Below are 18,306 nucleotides of genomic sequence, written 5' to 3'. Positions count from 1 at the left end.
AGAGCAATAGTTATGATAATAGATTTGGGTGAGGAAAGAGGCTCAAGTGAAGCATAAATGTGGTCGTGGACTGTTTGGGCCGAAAGGCCTGTTTCTGGGCCGTGAGGCCCATGTAAAATTCATTTCAATCTGTTTCTCATTATTTTTCCCCACTTACACATTGACCTGTCACAGGCTACTTATATTAGCTGATTCTGGTCACTGCGCTGGGATTGTGGTGACTTTCTGATGTCAGGCCTGAAGTGTAATTTGGGCATCAAATCACTGAATCAAAATTGAGGTCTTTGATCCAGCCCAGATCCACGTGGCCTGTGGGTACGTTTTATGTCACAGCAGAACCATTGGTGCAACAGTTTTGATGTAATTGTAGGGTTGGTGTAACCTGCATCTGGTATGATGTCCTGAACTTGACATCTGGCACACAGCAGAGTGACACTCCCTCAAAAAAGTAGTCTTGTTTTTCACTTTGGAGTTAGTGTGGGACACCATACCTGATTTACACTCCCAGATTTGGTTTGACATTGGGTGAGGCAGTGCATTGATTATGTTTCTAATAATTTACAGTAGCCAAGTTCAAATCCCCCAATGGCAGTGTGGCCTTAAAATCAGTTGAGTAAAAGTAATTGAATAAATCTGGACTAAAAAGGTGACATCAGTAAAAGTGAGAAAAAAGTTGCCAGGTTGTTGTTAAAAGCCGAACTGATTTACAAATGTTCTTTAGGGAAGAAAATCAGCTATCCTTACCCGGTCTGGCCAAACGTGACTGCAGTCTAACATCTCAGCAGTTGACCAACTGCTCTATGGAATGACCCAGCAATCCACTCTTGTATCAATCAAACTGTTTCATTAGGGGCTTCAATGTCCATTACCAAGATTGGCTGGGAGATACAGCCACTGTCTGAGCTGATTGAGACCTGAAGGTCATAGCTGGCAGATTTGGCTTGTGGTTGGCGTTGCTAGAAGCAACACGGGGGAATAACTGACTTGCCCAGCTTCAGGTTGATGCAGGTAACTCATTAGGCTACACAATTGTGTGAAAGCAATGCAGCACCTTCACCGTGTAGACTGTAGCAGTTCAAAAAGACGACCCACCACCATAACCTCAGTGCAGCAGGGGCTGGGTGATGAACACCAGTCTTGCCAGCGACAAGGGTTTTAAAAAAAATAAATAACCAGGTGCTTATACTTTGGGAAACAAACAAAATAGAATATGAATTTTCACATGTTCAAATGTGCATATATCAAATCACTTTTCCTAATTGATTTACAGATGGGCCTGAAACATGAAGATGGTGATGATGACACTGTTACTCTGAGTGGGCGCAAGAATCGGCGGAGATCAAGTCTTGGCGTGAATGAGCGACGTGGTTTAGAACGACGGAGAAGTCGAAGACATTCAGTGCAAAACATCAAGAGCTCATTGTCTGCCCCGACGAGTCCTTGCAGTCCCCTGCCTGGTCATTTCCGTTCACACTTTCTGTTAGCCAGTGGCCAGCGGCACGAAGATCTCAGCGAAAAGTAAGTCTTTGTCAAAAGTTGAAGAAAGCATGGAAACCATGTTAAACTGTGTTCCTTTTTGTGAGGTGATCTTTACTCCATTCTCCCCAGTCTCACTGAAGTTAAAATGGCTTTTTATCCTGTAATTTCCTCTTGCGTTAGTTACCATATTGGAGACAAATTGGGAATCAACTTGGGCTCATCTTTACAGAGGAAAAGGGGCACAAAAGAAACTATTAACTACGCATATTGATATATAGCAGAGCCCCCAAAAGTCTAATCTACTGGTGTCATAGCTCAAACCACCCAATTCAAATATCCTGATGGACTTGTGCACATCCACAGATTAACACAACAGGAAATTTACAGATTAAAATATTACACATGCATATAAAGCTGGAATTTGTTAGGGCACCGATTTTGGGAGGAAGTTCCCCAGTTGTGAAGTAAGATGTTGTGAAGTAGGATACGCGCTAGTTCATGAGGCATGTAAGCATTATTATGGGTTTGTATACACAAATGCCAATTGAATGAGAATAATTTGTCATTTTGGCAATTGGAAATTAAAATTTCATTCAAGAGATTGACATTGGACCCAGAAAGCCTTTAAACTAGGTGAAATGACTAAAACTATCAGCACTGAATTTTCAAATGTCTGGAGGTGTGGATGGCAATGTTATTTAGTCAGTGCATGTAGAGTTCTACTTTCTATGATAGTGTCAACTCATGTCAAGGTGCTGAAGGTCACCTGTGTTCTTTCCACTCTTGGCCCATATTAGGCCTGAGACAAATATGGCTGTCAAAAAGCAGCTGTTCCCTTCACTTAAATATAATGGACATGCCGTTGTATTATGGCTCCGCTTTGTGCCCATGGCAAGGTCAGATAATTTCATCCTGTCCTCCACACGAGGCTTGCATCTAAAAGAAAAATCAGGCCCATTGTGTTTCATAGTCGACAGCAGCCTAGACTTCTCTATTCAAAGTTTGGAAGGAATGCCATGGCTGCCATCAATTAAAGGAAATGTTAAATTTGATTCCTCCCAACTTTTCTATATTAATTGTATTGAAAATTTACATCTTTTGAGTAGAGGCTCTTGCCTGCTCGTGCTAACTTGCACCTGAGCCTCATCTTGACCTGACCAAAATGGGAATCCTGACTCTCGTATGCCTGCTGTATTGCGCAGCTCTCAGCCGACTATCTTCCCGTGTCCTCCTACACGCCGCAGTTCATTTCTCGTTTAGTCTCCTTCATTCCTGTTTTTGACATCCAATTTATTCTATTCAGCAAAGATGGGGCTCAGCAGTACATGGTCTGCCATGCCGATGAACCAAACCAGTCTGATGTATTTGAGGCCAATCTCTCAGAATGCAATGCGTAAGTACAGGGGGCTGCATTGAATTGCATGACTACAGCTGGGTCACTCTTCTGCTGCTCCTTGTGCTTCACCTGTCTGGGGGTCGGGGCTCTCTTGTGCAAAGCTTTGGTTGTTGGACATGCGGTGTCTATATTAGTAATGATCTCCTCTTTGTTTTGTCAAACTTTTCCTTTGTGGATATAATTTTCGTAATTTGTAATCATAGACTCTCAACAGTGCAGAAGGAGGTCATTCCATCCATCGGGTCTGCACCAACCCTCCAAAAGAGCACCCCACACAGGCCTATTCCCCTGCCCTATCCCTGCAACCCCACCTAACCTGAAAACTAAGGGGCAATTTTATCATGGTCAATCCATCTAATGTGCAAATCTTTGGACTGCAGTCCGCAATGCAGTTTTAATGCAGTCAGAGCTCTGAAAATACTAAGACAAAGTTGCAATTTTTCCTAAGTTTGTTGCTTTTATAAAATGTTTGGTGCTTTTTTCTGTGGTGCCTTCTTGTGATATGTTTGGTCTGAAATAATACAGATGTGAATGTTACAAGGCGAGTAAGTCACCCAAACAGAGTGAAAGAAGCACTTCCAATTTGCAATGGCCACAATATGCCAGTTTACAATAAAATGGTGCATCTTTGCTAGGATCTCCCATACTCCTTTCCTTCCTTTTTCCATACTTCACCCCTTTGTTTCCATTCTCAAATCCTTCATCTGTTTGTTTTGGGTTTGGACAATGCTTCAAAATACAGATGTCAGCGCTTCTCGAAATAGCAGCCTCTACTGCACTTGCATGAGCTCTTTCTTCAGATGTTAACATGGTTCATTATCAGTGGGTTGAAGCTAGCTTCACTGCAGGCTTGAGCACATAAGCTTGGCTGCCAATTCTGGCCCAAATTGATGCGAGTGTTTGGTGTGGTTTAAAAACCAAGGTATGTCTGTTCAGATAAAGGGAAGCGATCCCAGGCTTTAGAATGGATGATCACACTATGTCATGGTCTAGAATGCTACCAGAAACAGACTATTTGATTGTTTATGGGACCTTACTGCATGCAATGCGACTTTCACATTTGTCTACAGTTGGTGTTAATTCGGTCAGTGTTTACCCTCTGTAATTTTGAATTGTTCAAGGTGAGGAATCTGCTGCTGATGCTACACTGAAGGGGAACAATGAGTGTTTCGAGGAATTTTAAAGGTTCCTTTGAATGTTCGCAGGACGAGTGTGGCCCAGTTACTGGTTCTTTTCAGCCTCGCAGCTACAATTGGTAGCTGGGAAGAGTCAGGAGTTTTCTTGACAGTGTGCACCTGTATATTTCTCAGTGAAGCTTTGATTGTGTTCTCATCGCCCTGTGTCTTTCTTGACCAAAGAACGTTTGCTTGCACGGAGTAAAAAGGACAGGTGAAGGGACATTGAGTTCATTGGCGCTGTTGTCATGAAAATGGTTTGAAAGTGTGGGGCTGGATTGGATTTTGATTTGCAATCATTCAGTTCTTTGGAGTAGAAAATGGATTATGTACGAAGTTTGCGTCCCCTAAATATGCATTTAATTAAGAGAAATGTAAACGTCTCGTTCGGAAAGGTTCCCCTCGTGAATTAAACGGTTACGATTCATAGATGTTAAGTGCCTGAAACAGAATAAAAGCCCCTTTTGAATTGTTGTTTATACAGTATAAAAGTGTAAATCTTCGTAAGGCTGCAGGATTTGAAGCTTTATCTGGAACGAATAGAGTGCTTGGATGAAGCTGTTTCTTTCCAGTGATATTCTGCTTATCCAAACAGTGGTTGTCTGAGTCCTTTTATTACTCAAGTTACCGGATATTAGCCATTCATTTTATATCTTCTTTGTCATAACGGTATGCTGCAGCATTAGGGGACCATCTGTCTCCAAAGGACCACCGGGACTAGGTAAAATCTTCATTGCTTTTTAGCACAATTTGGTACAAATTATAGTATAATTGTTTGCAGCTTTAAAAAGAGTGTTTTGTTTATTTTATGAGAATTTAATTCACTACTTTTAACAAAACTACCAAAAGATCCAGGTTTAAATTGACCACTCTAAATTGTCTAAAATAATATCCAAAATGGACAATAAGTGCAAGATATGCGAAATGTAAGTTTCCAGACTGTTAAAACCTTTTCCGTTTCATTGCTAAATTGAAGTAATTACTGTTCTCCACATTCCTTTGACCATGAAATATTTACCTTTTTACTTCTGATAGAAATTTTACTTCAGAGACGCTTCATTTCTGGTGTTGGTTCATGGAAGATATTTTCTGTGACGCGTTGATTACAGTCAACACTTGCTCACCCCCCCCTTACTCCCTATTCCTTTTCCTATTTCAGCCATGGCTCAGTTGTTGGCAACGCACTCAACTGAGTCAGAAGGTTTGTGTTTGAAGTTCCCCTCCGAAATCCTGAGCACAAAAGTCTAGGTGGGATCTACCAGTGCAGTACTGAGGAAATACTGCAGTCAGACATGCCGTCATCGGCTCATAACATAGGACATTACAAAACTATGTTATGTAACGACTAGAAGACTTTAGGAATATTGGATTCTACATTATGGGCGATTTAAGGGTTCAAATCCTGGGGTTAGTGCGTTTGACTGCAGTGGTATGTTTTCTTTTAATTCTGTTTTGCAGGGCCAGTGCTTTAAGCAGCCAGCAGGTGAAATTGAGAAAGGAATATGTTTTTCAGTCTGGACTAATGGATTATGGTTTGACTGGGAAAGGACCTGGGGAGTTGATGTGCTTTGCAGCCTGCAAAGAGAATTTGTTTTACAGCTTGGGGAGATGAGGTCATTCCTGGGTGGAACGCAGGAATACAGAGAGACATTTTGAAAGGTTTTAGAGAGACATTTTGAAAGGTTTTAGAGAGACATTTTGAAAGGTTTTAGAGAGACATTTTGAAAGGTTTTAAGAAGCAGTTTTTGGAGAAAGCTTTGGAGAGTGGAGTTGAATTCTGATCTGCCTGACACCGAGTCCACAATTCTCCCACATTAAAATATGGGGCGGCATTCTCCCCTACCCGGCGTGACAGAAGGTGCCGGAGTAGGGGAGTGGCGCCAACCACTCAGGGGTCGCGCCTCCCCAAAGGTGGGGAATTCTCCCCACCTTTGGGGGCCAGCCCCACGCCGGCGCGGTTAGCACCAGAAGACTGGCACAAAAAACCGGTGCCCCCCGGTGTGGGGCTGGCTGAAAGGCTTTTGCCGGTCCGCGCAAGCGCCGGCAGTGACGTCAGCGGCAGCTGGCCGCTGACGTCACTGCCGGCGCATGCGCGATGCGGGGTTCTCTTCCTCCATGGCGGAGGCCGTGGCGGCACGAAAGGAGAAAGAGTGCAGCCAGGGCACTGGCCTGCAGTCTGAGCGGGGTGCCCCAATCGCGGGCCAGGCCACCGTGGGGGCACCCTCCCAGGGTTCGATCGCCCCCCCAGGACCCCGGGGGCCTGCTCGCGTCGCTGAGCTCGCCGTTCCAGAGGTGGTTTAAACCTCGGCGGCGGGAGAGGCCTCCCAGCGGCGGGACTTCGGCCCATCCGGGCCGGAGAATCACCGCAGGGGCCTCTCGGATCGGCGGGGTGAGATTCCTGCCCCCGCCACTTCCTGGGTGGCGGCGAATCTCTGCCACGGCGGGGGCGGGATTTTAGGCGCCCCCAGGCGCTTCTCCGACCCTACTGGGGGTCGGAGAATTTCGCCCATGTTGAGAGCTGTATGCTTCGTGTTGTTTAATGGAAATTGAGTAGTAGTGGTTAAGGGGTAATTGTAAGCTGTTGTGAAGTTTTTAAAAAAAACTTTAATATTGCATCCATAATAAAGTTTTGTTTTAAAAATACCCAAACCCCATTTCAACATTCAATACTACTAGAGTAGATCATCTTCTCTGTCTTGCAAATAAACTAAACTATTGGAGTTTTGGTCAGTATCCTAGCCACTGTTGGGGTCTAGTCTGCGATCATAATAGTTACATAACTTGAGCACATTTTACTGGGCATTTGTAAACTGCACTATAAATACAAGACTCCAAAATGAACTTCTGCTGTAACCTTGATCAAGCTGCCCAGTTACAATATGTGCTTTCGTTCTCAGTATCAACCATGGGCATCAAGCTGCATTAATAGGGACACAACATACTCTTCCATAATCTACGTTTATGCCATCTGGATCACTTAATTGTAAGACAGAATATTTTAAATGACAGTCACCCTCATAAATTTAGTTGCTATAATGGTACATCAAACGCTAAGCTAGTAATTAAAACACTGGTATGATCTGACAATTTGACTTTTCAGTCATGCCTGTCATCAAGCTTGAGTAATGGTTGTAAATTTAGGCTGCATTTTGCTTTTAACCACGATCCTTACAGTCCACCATCTCTCCGTTTCTCCCTCTTGTCAGCAGTGTGATGGCAGGAACAGATGATTGGGGGCAGGGTTATAGCATCAGCTGGAAACTCTTAACTTGTGGTGCTTTGTCCATGTTCTTCTGATGCGGCTGAGGAACAGAGGATGTGATTCTTCTACCCCCACCCCGATCATACTAACCTGAATATTAAAGTCCTGTCACTTGGGAGAGTTTGAAGAAAGGAGTATCCATTGTAAGTCACTAAGTTGGAACAATGCTGGTAGGCTTGCTGGTTGCTGTAGGAAGTTCAGCAAGGGTAAGATATAATAGTTATTGCATTGACAAACATCTAGCAATGAATCCTGTGCTTTGAGTGGGTAGATTGTTTTTTGCAAACCTCATTTAACGAAATACAACTGGATATTTATCCATTTTGCTTAATGATTTTTTAATGAAAAACTCTTGTATTCATTATTTAAGGGAACAGTAAGATTTGATAATTAATAAAAAATAACTGAGAGGTACAAGGTCTAATAAAGCAGTGTATAATCTTTTAGTTAAATTACTCTGGTTCTGGGGCACTGAAATAACAATACCGGTCATGATTATTCAAAAGGTTTGTGTGAAATTAAATGAGTTAATTGCTCTGCATAAGTAGTGCAGCATACAATGTTAGGCAAACATCCTGTAGTGAAAATGTGGTGCTTGCTGTTCAGTAATGGAAAAAGGGCTGTGCAATTTAGCTTTGATCGTTCAGTAGCTTTTGTGCGGGAAAAATAGCACGTGGATAATTCAATGTCAACAGCAATTTAATGCTGCCAATGTTTTGATTCGTAATGACGGAGTGGAAATCTGTCTGAAGATGGGGAAAGTGAATATTTCCTTGGAAAAACGTTGCAAGGTTGCCAAAAAAAATCAGGAAAATTGCATCGGTGTGGTTAAGCAGAGTCCGCCTCCCAAGGTCTGATTGTGATCTGAAGTATTTTATTGTTTTGGAATTCTGAAGTAAAACTGGCAAAATGCGAGGACGGAGAACAACAGACAAAATAAACAAAGATGTATTCCTATCCTTTGCAGTAGAATATTGAACTTGTGCCGCAATAAATGACTTGAATGGAAGTTGCAAGTGTAAGACACATAAAACCAAAGGGAACTCTTGTGACATGAATCTTGAGAAGGACCAAGCCCATGGACAGCAGTCTGAGCCCTTCCAGTCCTGATAGTGCAGGGCAACGTTGGGGTAAGTATTGCAATTAGCACCAGAAAAGGCTTTTGGTATGATTTTCAGTGGAGGAGGAGGAGGGGGGGGACAGAACATTGAAGTGGATAATAGGATGTGGGGGGCTAAAGTTCAGAATAAAATGGGAAATGATAACATAGAAAGAGGAGATCCCGGTGTAGCCAGATCAGGCCAACCTGTCTCCCCTATAGTGAGATGGGAAGAAAAGGTACAGCGCTGTCCGGGCCCCAGGCAGCACTACCACGTTTCCTAGTGACCTGAAAACATTGAGGCCTGCAGAATCTGTCATCTCCCCCTATATAGTAATTCAAAAAACAAAGTAACCTGATATTGACGTGGAGAATGATGACTTTTTTTGATTGGACTGCCTTGTATTATTGCTCATTGTAATAATGCAGTTACTCTATTCGGAGCTTGGTCATAGCAGGAAACTTCCAGACGGGTAGCAGAAATGCTTTAAGAACCTCCTTGAAGCATCCTAGAAGAGGTCAGACATCTTCCCTGAGTCATATAGGATATAAAAACAAAGTGCGTCAAAATTCAGGTCTGGCAGCGTATGTGCGAGAGAATCAGTGTTATAGTTATCGTTTCAAGTCCAAAATGACTCTCATATTGGACTCCAAACGTTAACTGTTTCTTTCTACAGAGATGCTGCCAGGCCTACGGAATATTTCCAGCCCAGCATCCACAGTTTGTTCCGTTTACTTTAGTGACTCAGATGGGAGAATCTGGTTTGTGACTGACTTAAAATGGAGAAGGTTCATTCAAAAAGACACTGAAAATATCGAGAGATATTTTGGGAACATGCTGAGGTGAAGTCAGAAGGATGGCACACACATCAAAAGAACTCGTCTACCTGATCCTTCGAGCACCACCTGGCCCACATTTGGCAGAGTCTGCAGGTCATACCTTGGACTTATCAGCCATCTCCAAATTCATTGAATTGGAGTAGAAACAAGTCCTCCTCAATGCCCAGGGACTGCCCAAGAAGAAGATTGCTCACTGCACAGTAAGCACTGTGTTATCACCTGTACACAAAGAACTGGAAAACAACAATAAGTTGCAAATTGAAGGAGGGCAATTAAATGTTCTATTCCAGTTCAAATCGAGCCTCCACAGGAAGAATAATGGAATAATTAATGGAATTGACCAAGTTCAACATTATTGTCCAATATGATGGCACTAAGAGACAGCTTGACTTTTTGTTTAGATCTAGTTAAATGGTATCACCTTGGGCAAAAGATGAAACCGAGATCAAGTGGTTTTTAATCAGAAATATTCTGCAGATATTAATCCCTGACATAAAATGAGCTCAAATGGCAGTAAATTGAAGTTGTCTGTAGTTGCAGCAAGGATAGAGGGCTCAAATCAAAAGCGGAAAGGAATCATAATCGTGCAAATTGGACACTAAAATAATAACAAACATAATACAAAATAAAATAGCATCAAATAAGTTCAATCTCATAGATAAATGTGGTAAGGATGTAAAAAGTTGGAGGAAAGTGTATTTAAACCAAATATTTTAGCTATTACCTAAAAGTAGCCAACCAGAGGGTGATGACATTCATAATCTATTTTTTATCTGAAGAATTTTCGTGTTTCAATAAAATTGGACAAAATTACAATTTGGTTTTCCTTTAACATAAATCTAGTTTTAAGAGGAGTCTAAGCACACATCTGTGATCTGGGGATCATATTAACTACATTCAGATCAGCTGACATTTCTGAACAGACTTTGCCGTAAGTAATAAAAGGTCAGTTTTTTCTATTTTGCTTGGGATGTGGTGCAGAGATGAGCTCAGTGTATTGATGACATTATTCTCATTGCCCTCTGACAAATTCAGCCTTCCATGGAACACATGTTGGATAGCAATTGGGCGTATTATATTTTAAACAAAACTTTCATGTTGAAGCTGAATGGCTGAGTTGCTGCACCCAAGGGATGGAGGTAAGCACATAAATAGGAAGGGGAGTAGTAGGCCATTCAGTCCTTCAAACCTGTTACACCATTCAGTCTTCTACCTCAGTCATGCTTTCCCTAGCTTTGAAAAAGGGTCACCTGGACTCGCAATGTTAGCTCTTTTCTCTCCCTACAGATGCTGCCAGACCTGCTGAGATTTTCTCTATGCCTTCCCACACTATTCCCAGAGAATTTGACTCCCAATGTATACAAAAAATGTATCGATCTATGACATGAACACACTCAAATGAACAGCGGTCGAGAATTCCATAGGTTGACCGTCCTTCCTAGTGGTGAAATTTCCCCTCCTGTGGCTGACCCTTTTTCCAAAGCCACCCCTAATTCTTGACTCCCCGCCCTGAGGAAGCATGCTGCCCAATATAGAGCCCATCAAGAATTTCAGATGTTTTAGTAAGGTCACCTCATGGGCCTAGTCTACTCCTCATCCCCCCTCATCCCAGGAATCAATCTAGTGAGTGTTTGCCACACATCTAAGATGAGGCCTGGGACTTTGTGCACGTGCAACTGGAGCAGGAAATCTCACGGGTGGCCCAAATCATGTTTCACGCCAAAGTAAAAGCAAGATGTGACGATCCCAGCCCCTGCCCGTGATGTAACTGGATTTGGGAACATTATTTCCATACATTAACATCTCATTATTAGGCTTCTACACCTGCATCATTACCCCCCGCGGCCCAATAAAGTCCATTCACGTCGGCATGAAAGAAGATTGGCATGAACTACGACTGATTTCCCAAGGGGGCAGTGTTGGGGGGTGAGTTGTGCGGGGGGGGGGGGGGGGGGGGGGGGGGGGGGGGGGGGGTGCATGGTTGGGGGTTGGGGGGGGGGGTTCCTGATTAGCTTTTGTGCACTAAGGTGGCCTTTTAAAAAGGATGCCACCAACCTTCAAAAAACAAAGTTGCTGGTGGGGTCAATCAGAGCCCATCCTGCTAGCGTGATATTGTGGGGCCCACCCTTTGCTTTTATTGACTCAGTCTGGGATGATAGGGCGGACGAAGCTGCCTTTGGCTGGCCGCTTCAATGCTTCTTTCCCGCCCGCTATCGGCCTTTGCAGTGAAACTGTATATAGGCCACCCAAATGGTTGAGTTAAAATAAACCAAACTAACCACTGATAAAGCCTGGAATCTTTGCAACTGACATTTCCTCAGATTAGAACAACTATCTCTGCTATCTAACCATTGAGTCATCTTTGGTAACCCTTTGAATGTTAACTCTCTCAGATTTGAATTGTTAACGACCTCTATTTGTGCATCTAACTAAGAGCAAATATCCTTCTGTATATAATTTGCAAACTTTTTCAAATTTGTTCCTGTGCAGGATCATCCAATTTAATCCCTTCCCTTCACTCCCCTTTTTACAATCCCTCACTTTCCCCTTCCTATTCCCTGGATTTTCTAATTTCTCATTGAAAGGTCTAATTAATGGTCAAAGTTAAATGAAAAGCATTCCATTTTTTTCCCCAGACCTCTTAAAGTGGATTCAGTCAGAATAATGTCAATTCCACCTTCATTCCAGTTCATCCTACCATCCTGGTTCATTGGCTGGAGTTCAGCGATTCCTTGTGTCCCAGCCTCTTCGCGCTGACTCCTTTAAGTAATTGACGTGGTTTATATGTTCTACTTAAAAATAATCAGACAGCTGCAGCATACTTATTTTCGATATTCCGAATGTTGACCTGCCAGTTCCGACATGAGTATATGCTTTGCTGCATAAATCCTTCCTCTTTAAGCTATTAAGTTGTACATCTCAGTCTAGCAGTTACTGAAACTATCGTATTTCCTTGGAGTCAAGTGCATCATTGCTAAAAGGTCCACTTGCTTGGACAGAGACAGATGTATAGTACACAAATATTTGAAAATGATATCAATGAATCATACCACATGTGTTTTATATATATATATATATATATATATATTATAGATAATTATATTTTCATTATTATGTGTTCCGTTAGTTAACTTGTGTTAACCATGGCTCAGTTGTAGCATTCTTGCCTCTTGAGTCAGGAGGTTGTGGATTTCAAGTCCAACTTCAGGCCTTGGGTAAAATTATCTAGGCTGCCACTCTAGTGCAGTACTGAGGCAGTGATGTCTTTCAGATGAGACCCTGTCTGCCCCCTCAGTCAGGTGGATGAGGCATTCTTTCCAACAAGTTGACATTGAGTGTCTTTAAGACAGAAATTGATAAATTCTTGATTTCTCGAGGAATTAAGGGCTATGGGGAGAGAGCGGGTAAATGGAGTTGAAATCAACCATGATTGAATGGTGGAGTGGACTCGATGGGCCGAATGGCCTTACTTCCACTCCTATGTCTTATGGTCTTATGGTCTAAGTTGGCCCCAGTGCCTTGGTCAATTTGTGTGCCTCAATAAATAGGAGAAAAATTGATGATTTGGTTGTTATCGCAGTGTTGTTGATGGGACCTTGCTGTAAGCAGATTGGTTGCCATTTTTCCTATATTATAACAGTTGGCTACACTTTAATGGTACTTAATTGGCCGTAAAGCGCTTGGGACATCCTGTGTACCTGAAAAACACGAGACAAAGGCATGTTTTTTTTTTGCAGAATCAAATATTTTGGCAATTCATAATATAATTGTCATTTGTGGCCCTGCTTGGAGTTGCATCTTTGCATCTAAACTATTGGTGAGGATAGATTTGGATTTTTGTCATTATGCTGGTAGAAATGTTGTGATAGTTGGGCTGTCTGCACTGCATTGAGGATACAAAATTCATGCAAAGACTTTGGTTCAGATTGTGCTTTCAGTCAAACTTGAAGTCAATACAAAGGAAAATGGGTGGCAGGTGGGGGCGGAGTGGGGCAGCGATGTGGGGGCAAGAGGACGTGTTGGTAGACTGTGTTTTGTAATGGGCAGCCAATCTGCCACTGCCCATTTTATCCATTGCCAACACTGAATATTTTGCCTCGTGTGCAAAAGTGAGAAAACAATGAATATCTGGAGAATGCATCTTTGGGGGTGTGTAGGGTTCTTGTGCTGTATCTTAACTCAGTCACGTCTAACATCCTCTTAGCTCTCATAAAAATTCCATCTACTTCACCTGAACTCTGCATCAGTCAGTCAAATATCCTGAGGCTATTAATATCTTTATAATACTTCTCGATTTCTCTAGCAAGGAACTGGCAAAGACACCATGCGTCTAGTGTGCTATAAACCTCTCCGGTTGTGTCTCCACATATAAACTCTAAATCTGTCATTGCCTCTGCTTAATACAACTTTGTTCAAAATTTCCTGCTCCTTCAGCAACGGTTTTATTGGATTTTGTTTTGTTGTAGACATTTCTCTGAACTTCTCTGAGAGCTCTTTTCAATAATCAACCAAATGCATCAGTTTGTTGGCTTCTCGAACGAGAAAAGTAACCGTCCTTGCTCACACATCTGCTCCAGCGCTTGATGGCTTTGCAAATGAACCCTTTTTCTCAATTTCTATTTTACCATTTTCATCCTTAGTAGTGTTTATCCTTATCCAGGTTTGTCAGATCCACTGATTGCTCACTTCCAGTACGAACTATTGAGTAGATAGTTTCCCTCCCGCAGTCCATCCTTGGATGAGAAATCGAACCCTGAGTTCATCGGTCCTCTCTTATAAAAGACACAACGGCATTCTTTTGAAGAAAAACAAGCGGGTTAATGCCAGAGTCCTGGACAATATTTATCTGTCAATCAACATCACAAGAAACAGATTATCTGGCCACTATTGCATAGTTGTATTTGGGATCAAGCTGTGCACTAATTAGCTACCACATTTCCTACTATACAAGTGCCAATGCTTCTAAAATATGTCTTTGCCTGCAAAGCACTTTGGGGCATCCAAACTGAGTTCTAGAATGAACATTTTTATTTCAGATGTCCACTAGTTTCTGAACAAGCGCTCCAATTTGTCTTAGTCCCATTAAGTCTATTTTTTGTATATTTGTCTCTGCTTAAGAGGGTGATGTTCACCCATTAAAATGCTGGTCTAATCTAGTTGCATCAGTTATTTTTTCTTAAACATGGAAACCCTCACATCTTTCGTGTTTTAATTGAATCCTTAACCATGAGTATGAATTTCAGGATGGATTTTGCATACATTACTTTTCTCATGAATGGTTGGTGTTATAATTGAATGGGAAGAACCCAGAATGGAACACTGGCTCAATAGACTGCAACTTTTACTTTTTTTAAACACAAAGACATAGAGGAACAAAGTCACAGGACTACTGATTTGATCTAACAACAAGAAAATAAATATTGAACATAAAATGTTGGATTATAATAAAATGCTGCTTTGCTTAATACACACAGAATTTAAGATTAACATGGGTTGCAAAGTACATCTTAAAGTATGATGGTCTGAATGACACAAACTCCCTTTAAGCTCCCAGATTGGCTGTGATCAAATACACCATTTGCTGTGAACCCAAGTTAGTGTCTTTGGATTTCTCCTCAGAATTCCCCCAGATGGTTGTCATATGAAAGTTTCAAACTCTACTCCTAAAACACGCTTTAAAATCCTCTGTTAGAATAATGCTTTCCATGAGTGGTTTGCAGTCTGAAATCCAGTCCAGGCTTTCCAAATCGCTCTTAAACATAGCATCCACCCCACTTTTAGCAGTGAATCCAGTATCCAGGTTTTACACCACCCCTTTAGGATTTATTTGTCTTGACCACTCTACAAACTGTTCAGAACTGTTTTAGCTCCCGTTTCCCAGACTCTACTAAAATGACATCAAACTTTTGATTAACCTCTGAAGTCTATTTTCCCACTTTTATTCCAGTTACTGCAATTGGCTCTTTAACTCAGAATACTTTATTTCCTCTTCCTTGAATTCTTTGGAACAATACCTTGGTCTCTGTTAACCTCAGTAGTATTAAAACATTCTTTCTGTCCCAATTCCCTGGTTCTCAGCACCGTAGCTGGTTCTTTGGGAACCCTGTCTCTTTGCACCCTCCGCCCTGTTCAGTCTGTCTTCTGGCAGAGTTGAGAGATGTTCACTCAACTACCAACAAATTCTGCTAAGCTAAAACAAAAAAGTTTTTTTTTCCATAAAAGGGCCTCCAGTTGCTTAGCAACTTGCACATCCTTCTGGCGTATTTACTCTTCATGTCATAGCCCCCTATAAGTACAATAGAAACACAGTTGGAACCAACCCCCCACACATCCAAACCCCCATGCCCAGCAGAAACATAACTGTAGGTTTCACCCTTCCTTCCACAGAAACATTAAATTAAACCCATTTAAAACTATACAGTATTTCTAATGTTTACCTGAACAAATATAAATCCCTTAGAACAACCTTTTTTTTCTCCAAACATTGGATGAATCCTATAGGATATTTACCTTTTGGATGAAGTTGCATGTAAAATGTGTTGTGATGTAGAGAACTCGGCTTCAGAAAGATTTTTACATAGCAAAACCAGCCTGGAACTAAGTCATTCAGCCCCATACAGTTAACCTACTTTTACATGTTGAAACGGGCTCTGCCAATATCTCTCGTTGGACATTACACAGACTCTCAGACTCAGTGATTAAAAATATATCTTTTAAATAAAGTTTCAAACTTGAAGAAGGGATTCAAGGTAAAACTGGGTAAAAAATGTGTGGAAGTGACCCAGAAGCGAATGAAAAGTCACAGAACCTGTGGCAGATTAAACTAAATACAGATAATAACTTGCATCAATCTAACGGTGTAACTTGAAGCAGCATCCAGATTGCTTCATAAAAGGTACAGGGAAAAATTGAACCACAAATTGAGCTATTTGGAGTCATGATACCAAAGCTTGGTGAAATGAGTTTTGCTGAGGAACAAATGGGCAGCATACATGTTAAAATGGCTCAGGGTGTAAGTTGGAAAGAGATCCCTAGCTATTAGTAGCCTTGGCAATCATGACAGCGCAGCAATAAGTAATCCAAATGGAATGCTGAAGTGTATAACCAAAACAGGAGAGTAGAAGTTTGAGGATGCTGTTTTAAAACTGTAGTGCATGTTCTGGTCAGTCACTAATTTTAGTGCTCGATCCCACTTAATCGCTAACACATCAGGGAGTTCGCCAATTTTGGAAGTGGTGCTGTGAAGAGCCATAAGACTGATCCTTAATGTCAGAGAGCAGCTTCAGAGGGAAGACTGGAAGAAACAATTGGGATTACAGCTTTGAAACGTGGTGATTGAAAGCAGCATAGAGCAGGTAAATCCAGATGTGGCAGCAAGTTACACCAAAGTAGCAGGACAAGATCAGTTCAGTTGGTAAAAGGGTCATGGGTTCAAGCACCAGTCTGGGACTTGAGCCCAAAAATCTGGGTTGACACTCCAGAAGGAAAAAAAAAAACAGTTTGGACCAATATCACCTCCCAGTTTTTACTGGTGCTCCATTTTTAAGGTATGCAAGACCAGTTCAGAGCAGTCTTCTTATTTCCCCACTTTACTATTTATTCCTTCTGGGACTCCCATCCCATCTTTAAGAAATATCAGTTAGAACAGCAGTGGGCAATAGGTTTGGCTTCTGTCTCCTTGGGTTACAAAGGAAACAGTTCACCATTTTCACTAACTTATGACCAGAATGCCGTGACACTGCAAATGCAGCATCTAGATGTTCAGTGAGGACAAAATTGGCTCAGTGACAGGAAACAGAACGGAATGGTTGATGGATTTATTTTTGCAAATGGAAAACCGTTCCCAGTTGTGTTCCACAGGGTTCAATCTTAGGGCCCTTGCTGTTTTGTGTATGCGTGTGTGTGTGTGTGTATATATATATTTGATTTAGACTTAAAAGTGAGAGACAAGAGAGGCCTGTTTGGGAGATTTGAAGAATGCACAAAAATTGACCGCGTAGTTGATAGTGGAGAGGATGGCTGTCAACTCCAGAATTATATCAGTGGTTTGGTTGAGTGGGCAGAGGAGAGGCAAATGGAATTCAATCTTGATAAGTGTGAGGTAATGACAAGTGTTGAAATGGGGAAACCAAAATTACATTTTTGCAATTATATGATCACAATCAATCATTGATAGTACCCTGTGGTTTACTGTTCAATTAATGTTCCATCATTTATAATTTAAAAAAATTGCAGAATTCATTTTGTAATGAAACACATAAAGCAAAATGTCCCACAGAGCCTTGTGAAATATTGTGCTCATGTAATTTGCTTCCCCTTATCACCGTGAAGCCATTTGTAATTTGCTGTGGCTTTGCTGATTGCACAGTTTTGCTTGTGGAAGCAAAACCCCTCCCGCGCTGTGAAATAGCCACGTTAAGCTGTCGATCCATCTGTTTTTTGACATGCTGTCCAGTAATTTTGGTAGTTGCAAAAGGTTTAAGAAGAAAAGTTTGTTTGCCGCTCCGACATTTTACATTTTGAAAAGGGACTCGCAGAAATGTGAAAGAGGGCACCTTGCATCCATGGGAACCTGAATTGACTTGCCTCACCTCAGCGTGCACGAGTGCCACAGTCTTGCATTTGAATATGCATGACTCTGGACCAAGTACTTCCGGAAGTGGGTGCCTGGCATTTGAACGTGCACAAGTGGAGCTCTCAATCAAGAAAGCCCATCTTGCTTTTGCACGTGAGCAAACTATTTTGTGCATGCACCATCCAGTAACTACCTTTTCACCTGCTTTTGGTAACTTGAGGCTGGATTTCAACGGTCAGTTATGGCTGCTGGGATTTTCAGCAAAATTAATTAATCTTTTATGGGTAAGTATTTGGGGTCTGATTCCATATAATCCCAATGTTAGGAGATGATCTGCTACAGGATTGCCCTCTCTTTCTGATCAGTTCATTTTGGATGGGCTGCTGCTTTGGTTATGTCGTCTGCATTGTTAAGGCCAATACGTTTTCCCCCATGTTAAGGTTTGATAAGTAGGCCTGGACAATGTGCTTCTGATTAAGT

General features: G+C 41.8%; 1 protein-coding gene across 19 annotated transcripts in view; it reads left to right on the top strand.

The window, feature by feature from the left end:
- Nucleotides 1-18,306, top strand: part of fhod3b (formin homology 2 domain containing 3b) — a 678,530-nt gene that overhangs the window by 483,236 nt on the left and 176,988 nt on the right. For 12 of the 19 annotated variants that reach the window (XM_038796751.1, XM_038796753.1, XM_038796761.1 and 9 more), the window contains exons 10-11: nucleotides 1,271-1,518; nucleotides 2,783-2,872. In XM_038796751.1, the coding sequence (XP_038652679.1) occupies nucleotides 1,271-1,518; nucleotides 2,783-2,872 (338 nt within the window). The remainder of the gene's footprint in view (nucleotides 1-1,270; nucleotides 1,519-2,782; nucleotides 2,873-18,306) is intronic. The other 7 variants (XM_038796754.1, XM_038796767.1, XM_038796766.1 and 4 more) reach the window with 1 other exon arrangement.

The sequence above is a fragment of the Scyliorhinus canicula genome, chromosome 5 (assembly GCF_902713615.1).
Source record: "Scyliorhinus canicula chromosome 5, sScyCan1.1, whole genome shotgun sequence".
NCBI lineage: Eukaryota > Metazoa > Chordata > Chondrichthyes > Carcharhiniformes > Scyliorhinidae > Scyliorhinus > Scyliorhinus canicula.
The sequence above is the reverse complement of the archived record's forward strand: the minus strand, read 5'-3'. Positions and strand labels throughout refer to the sequence as shown.